Consider the following 6,949-nt stretch of genomic DNA (forward strand, 5'->3'; position numbering starts at 1 on the left):
TGAAAAAGTGGTCTTTCTCTCATCTCTTTCTTTCAAATATCTCACACACACACAGGCTGTTAAAAGAAAAACCAACTAATAATGCAAAGTATGATTTTGGGTCACATGGAATACAGCACCCAAAAAAGAAAAAAAAAGAAAAAAAGCAAACCGCTGACAAACCCCACACACGTGCCATTGCCTCCTCCATTTACATTTGCACATGCTCTTTGTCCCACCACCTTCCTAGTCCCTAGCCCAGCACTCTCTGCACACTACCACACTATATCAAACCCCCCGTTTTCTTTTTCTCTTTTTTTTTTTTTTTTTTTTTCTTTTTTACTTCACTACATTTCTTCTCTCTAGTTATACAACAATTGATTAGCACTCTCTCTATGATCTATTAATTCAAAGTAAATCAAACTCACAAACTCACTGCTGCATGAAACCAAAAACCTCACAGCATTCATCATCACTACATAATATATAGTATACACAACCAAATTATATGATATAGTTAGCCAACTATATTATATGCACTTGAGCATATATACTTTTTTTTTCCCCCCTTCATTTTGTATCTGGTTATCTTCTCCTTTTGTCTCTCTCTTGATTAGTGTCACTTAGGATATATCATGATGTCCTATTGAGTCGGTGGAACGGCGGCTGTGGTGGCGGTTACGGTGTCTGGAGGGGCAGGGACAGTCGGGCGGCGGGAGGCCAGTAGGGTGCATTGGAGGTGCCTGTGGCAAGTGATCAAGTGGTCGTTGGTGAGGCCGGCGGCTTGCATGAATGAGTGAACAACGGTGGGGCCCACAAACCTAAACCCCCTCCTGACCAAGTCTTTGCTAATGGTCTCCGACTTTGATGTCTTAACTGGGATTCTTTGCCCTGACTTGTATTGGGTGGAGATGGGCTTCTGATTCACAAATCCCCACACGTATTTCTCTAATGACCCCAACTCCTTTTTTATCTGTCACACGCACATATATAATTGAATTAGATATTTCCCATAGCAATGGCACATATAAAAGTTCACTTATGTAAAAATTGCCAACACCAATGACATACATACATACATATATATAGTTCGAATACATATATACCAGGTGTGTTTCTTAATGGTAGATATGATCAAAACTGTATCCAAATAAGAAAACATAAAAACAAATAGATCCATAAAAATGATAAAAATATATATACATGACGGGTGAATATACATAAAGAAGTAAAGTGTTTTTTTTTTTTTTTTATGCAATATCGCATTTTTTGTATTGTTTATTTATATGTATATGTAGGCCAGGACGTACAGTATTATTCTACTTTTCTCCATCATCATTCATTAGTGGTAAACAGCCAAAGGTGGAGCCAGAGGTTTTAAAATCAGAACAGGTTGGAAGTCACATGCAAACAAACTTTCCAACATGCTATAAGATCATCAGAGAAAGAATAGAATAATTCTGATTAATTAGCGTGTTTAATATTATTTATTATTATATTTCTTTCTCAAACTACAAAAAGTTAATGAAAAGTGAAGATTATTATATACTCGAATAGACAGGAAAGATTGAGAGAGAAATTTTTAAGAAAAAAATAGTAGAAAAGAAAAGAAAAACAAAACCTCCTTGTTGTTTTTTTTAATTATAAAAATCTGATTGATGTGTGTGTGTGTATATATATGTATATATATCTATATATGTATATTACCTCGAGAATTCGGTTAGAGTTGTCGACGACTCCACGGACACGGCTGATATCAAAGCCAAATTCGGAGCTAATTGAAATCATTTGCTTGTCAGTGAAGGAGGCAACAATTTGTGCATCAAATTCAGAGAAAGCTTTTCTGAATTCTTGACGTTTCTTTAAGATTGAAGTCCAATCTGACCCAACTTGAGCTCCACTTAGAACCAGCAGTTCAAACAACATCCTGTCGAGAATACCGAACAAATACATATATATTAATTACGACAAGCTCATGATTAAGTAAAGTATATTTTTACTTTAATTTAGAGAGAGAAAGAGAGAGAGAGAGAGAGAATTTTAGCCAAAGAAATAATAATAATAATAATAATAATAAAAGGTAAAGAATATATATAAAGGCTTACTTGTCATCATGGACAGGTACTCCCCATTCCTCGTCATGATAAGCAACATATATTGGATCTAAAGCATTAAACAGAAATAAAAAAGATGAGCAAATTAAAAAGAAATCAGCATTCACCTTTCATTTTCATGCTCATAGCACTATTAAAAATAATTAAACCTTAAATATAGCAATAGTAGTGACTAATTGTAAAACCCGTCATTATTTTATTGTTTTAAATGTATGGCATAATTGTGACACAATTTAATTTAAAGTTGAAAAAAAACGTAGTACTAAAGAAAAATAAAATTAATATATAATTACCTGAATTGGCAGTGATGAAACTGCATCTTTTCTCTTCCTCAGCCGTCTTGTTGGCCATCAAATCAAGAGAAGAATTATTATCAATGGGAACGACTCTTTCGAATTTTGCAGACTTGGATCTTCCATAATGGGCAATCCTCATCTTCCTCTGTGCTTGTTGGAGGGCCATCTGCTCCCTCCTCACGGCGGCTATACTTCCCGGCGACTCGGTTATCAAAGAAGATGAATAACTCAATGAAGCCTCAATAGAACAAGAAGAAGAAGTAACACCATTCTTAGCCACATCGTGAGTACCATTAGAAGTAGTATTAGTACTAATAACTCCCTTAAAGCTTTTTGACTTTTTCCTCTCCAAAAGCTTAGCGGTTCTCGCGGTGGTTCCCGGGGTAACCACCTTCTCCGAGCTCGAGTTCAGCCCGTTACCTGCGCTATCGTTCCCCCGCTTTATAGCCGGAAGCCTCGGAGACTTCGACTTGGGAGAAATCGGCGGCGTCAATGATGTCATGTTAGAAGTTCTGGAATTGGCCGTGATTCTAGGACTAGTAAGTGAAGAAGAAGAAGAAGAAAAAGAAGAAGAATAAGAAGAAGTTGGTGGTGGGGGCGGCAAAGTGAGGGATGGGGTGCTAATCTTCTTGACCGAATTTCGCCTTTCGAGCGTAGGAACCCTATTGCAGTTGGGCTGAAGAACCGGCCTGCCATTGATTTTAGCCACACTAGTTGGTGCCATGGGGACTACGCCAATGGTCACTTTGGCCTCCGAGGTGCACATTCTTTGTTTTTTTTTTTGTTTTTGGGGTGTTTGATATATATGTAATGATATGGATGTGAGTTTTTCTTCTATGTATTTGGGAAAGATAAGTGATAAAGGACGTGGTTTGGGAAGAAAAATTGAGATGGGTGTGTTTGGGAAGAGGGAAAAATGAAGGGAAAATATTGGGAGTTAAGGAGGGAAATGGAGAGAGTTGGGAAGGTGGATTTTATAAAGGTGGAAGGAGAAATAGGAAAGTGGGGACGAAGGAAAGAAAGGGAAAGGTGGGGAGAAGTTGAGAAGAGCATGTGGGGAGGTTGGGGTCTGCCATACAAGTCTTGTGAATGGAACCAAGGGTGGACAATCACACACGCCTTCTTACTTGGCCATTTGCCCTTGTTTCCCTAGCTTGCCACTTTATAATTCAATCAATTAATTAATTAATTAATTAATTAATTAATTAAATAAATTGTGCTACTCTATTATTTATTAATTAGTTATTATATATAATTCAATTGGCAGGAGAGAATCAAGGAGGGGATTAAAAGGAGGGATTCGCTAGCTAGGCATGTACTCACCGGAAGAGCAGTCATAAAATATATGAAATACGTCTATCAATATGTATTGTCACATATTGTGTACTTAATACCCAATTGGCTACTTTTAGCATTTTTTTTCTAATTCATGAAGTGGATACAATAGTTAGTAACGCGTTAAAAAAAAAAACAAAAGTTACTAAGATATAACCGAGACAAAATTCTATATTATTTTACTGATTAAGTTAATAAATGTCAATGATCAGTATTGAGACAAAGGAGGAAAAATGAGACATGCATATACAGGATGGGAACCATGCTATAGTACGCTGAAAAGCAACCAATATGCAGTGTTTTCGGTTATGAACAGGGAACTTCCCCCATTTCCAATTTATGGGTTGATTCTCTTTGATATTCGAGAACATAAAGCTGGAGTGGTGGATAAGGAAGGTAACAAAAAGGCTGCAATGCAGATAAAAAGAACACATTATTAAATATCTTCTTTTTTGCTGGAGGGAATCTCTCTCTTGTTTTGCTAAGAACAAGTAAATGCATATTATATATATATATATATATGAAGATTTTTTTATACGATTGAGATATTGTCAAATTTTTTTAATCGTTAAATTTATATATTTTTTAATTTTTAAATAATTTTATATAAATTTAATGGATAAAAAACTTAATCTATTGTTATATTAGTGTACCAAAAAAGATCTCATATATATACATACATATATATAATAGTATACACACACTTACAATCACAAAAATAGAACCTTTTGTTTGGGAAGCACTAAACTACGTATTATAAGAACTTAAGTATTCATTTGATGTTAAAGTCGGTTAGGATCTAGCTAGTTGTTATAACTAATTAATCATCATCAAACAAAACATCATATTACAAGACCGTGTTAAGCTTTTCCGAGATTCACCGAACTATTAATATGTTATTAATTAGCTTATTCTCAGACACTTTCCAGATAAATTAAGCTGCATTTGTTATTCCTAATTATTCTATATAGGTAGCCATACATCGGCAAATAGGTCATTAAACTGTTAAAGTTTAGTCTTCTGATTTTTTTTTTCCATTAAAATTTTGATATCAATAAGAAACAGTACAAGTGGGAATATCAATACCAATCATGAGAGGTATCTTTTCAGTGTTCAGAATGGTGGGAATAAGCAAAACAGTAGTAATACTATACTCTTAGAAAGGGATGTTATTCAGACGTCACAAGCTACAATGGGGTCAAAGTCTTCATTTATTTGGAGGCGTCCCAAAGATCGATCTAAAGGGTATAGATGAAGAAAGGAATAATGATTATAAGTAACGTTGGCTTCATTTTTGGTGGGCTAATGTAAAAGGGACGAGTTTTTAATATTTACGATTTTTTGTGGTGACTATCTATCAATATAAAAATTTAATAATGTAATATGATTATAATTCAATTTCATAATTATTATAAGTATTTTTGATCAAATGCTCATTTTATTACAATCGTCGTATCAATATATATTTTTATTTGTTTTTAACGAAAATTAATTTAACAGATCCAGAGAGTTGAACGAGACTAATTCAAAGTTCAATTACACTAGGAAAGAAGTTACGTAAATGTTTGCTTGAATAGTACTCAAAAATATCATTTGGTACTTGGACTACTTTTGAAGTAAATTATATATTTATACAAACATAGAACGTTGTGCGTATGTATACATACACACATACATATATATATATATATATATATATATATATATCTTAAGCTGATGAGCTATTTTAACTTACAAGGTGACTGCATAGCCCATGAGACAAAAGGAAAAACATTGCTTCCAAGCGAGTCTGCCTTAAATTGATGAATTAGCCGTATTCATCAATTAATAGCCGTATGAACAGGCCTTTGTACGTACTCAAATCTGAACAAGCGATCAGTCTACCTCTAATTAATTTTACCTTTACATAAATATGCTACCTTGTTCTTCATAAAGTTCCGCTGGTAGTCTTATGCGTTATTATACATAAAATATTAATGCATCAAAGTAGGAAAGTGAAGGAAAAATTTTGATGTGGTTAAAATTTATAATGACAAATTACATATACAATTTAAGATAGTATATTATGCATCAAAGTACAAAATAAAATAGCATACAAAGTACATCGATGTCATTTTCGTACTTGTTTTTATCAAATAAATATAGGAATTAAGATAGAGAGAGTCTTATATTATATATTATGCCCAAAGTACATGAACTCCAATATATATACATTGTAAATTATAGTTATTGAATTTGCCTAGACATTTGAGTACACAATTCATGTTGACATTAATTTATGAGATGTCTCCGAAGAGGCATTAATAATTAAATGTACTGTGTTGCAAATCATTGAAAGAAATAACCATATAAAAAGTGTGTCTTGTAGATAAACATCTTAGTCACCACATAAAATCGATCTTATCCAACTATAACGTTTTCTGATCAAGTGAACCCACCATTGGCATTGTATTATAAATTCTAGTGCAAGTTTTGGGGGGTACATGATGAGAACATTATCACATGCAAAAAGTAACACTAAATGGGGTACGCTGTACAACTACGTAGCCCACAAAAAAAAGAGAAAAAAAAAAAAAACCAACTTACTGTTGGGAATAGTATCCTAAAAGTATGAGATGTAAAAGGATATTTATTATTTATTTAATAAAAGAGTTTATTCATCATTTTATGTGCATATATTTATGAATATTTTATGAATATCAAATAAAATTCCTTGATTATTTATGTAACCTTAAACATGGTATATAAGTGTTGTATACGAGAGGATAATGTTTAAGGATAATAATCAAAAGTAATTGTTCATAATGAATTTAATTAAAGTTCGGAATCTTTAATTAAAACATTATTAATACATGTCATTCCCATTTAGAATGGAACGGTGTTATCCGCACTGTTAATATGACGAGATATTGAATGAGTGTATTTCGCATAATGAGATTATGTGGAACATGGACGCAGACACAATATGAATTTCTAATAATTTCCGTTAAGCATAGAAATTCTAATTGAGTCTACCGATGGTCATATATAGGATGATCTTAATCCTGAGTTCTTAACAAACTCCTATTTATGGATTTATGTCTTTTGATTTACTCGGTACGGATTCCGAGACCCTGAATCCTATTCCTTGTATTTTGGAGACATAATGAAATAGGTAGCTGGGAATGTTATTATACGAGATGGAATCCATTCCTTCTTGAGAAAGAAGCAGATAAATAATTCTCT

At 33.3% G+C, this 6,949-nt stretch overlaps 1 protein-coding gene across 1 annotated transcript; it reads right to left on the minus strand.

Annotated features, from left to right (window-relative positions):
• Nucleotides 1-3,429, minus strand: LOC21402163. The gene is made up of 4 exons (XM_010094155.2): nucleotides 2,387-3,429; nucleotides 2,085-2,142; nucleotides 1,687-1,906; nucleotides 1-952 (listed from the first exon to the last, which is right to left on the minus strand). Exons 1-4 carry the CDS (start codon nucleotides 3,153-3,155, stop codon nucleotides 623-625), a joined length of 1,377 nt encoding a protein of 458 aa, XP_010092457.1. The 5' UTR covers nucleotides 3,156-3,429; the 3' UTR covers nucleotides 1-622.
• Nucleotides 3,430-6,949: the final 3,520 nt, after the last annotated feature.

This window comes from Morus notabilis, unplaced genomic scaffold, assembly GCF_000414095.1.
Source record: "Morus notabilis unplaced genomic scaffold, ASM41409v2 Scaffold666, whole genome shotgun sequence".
In the NCBI taxonomy this organism is placed as follows: Eukaryota; Viridiplantae; Streptophyta; class Magnoliopsida; order Rosales; family Moraceae; genus Morus; species Morus notabilis.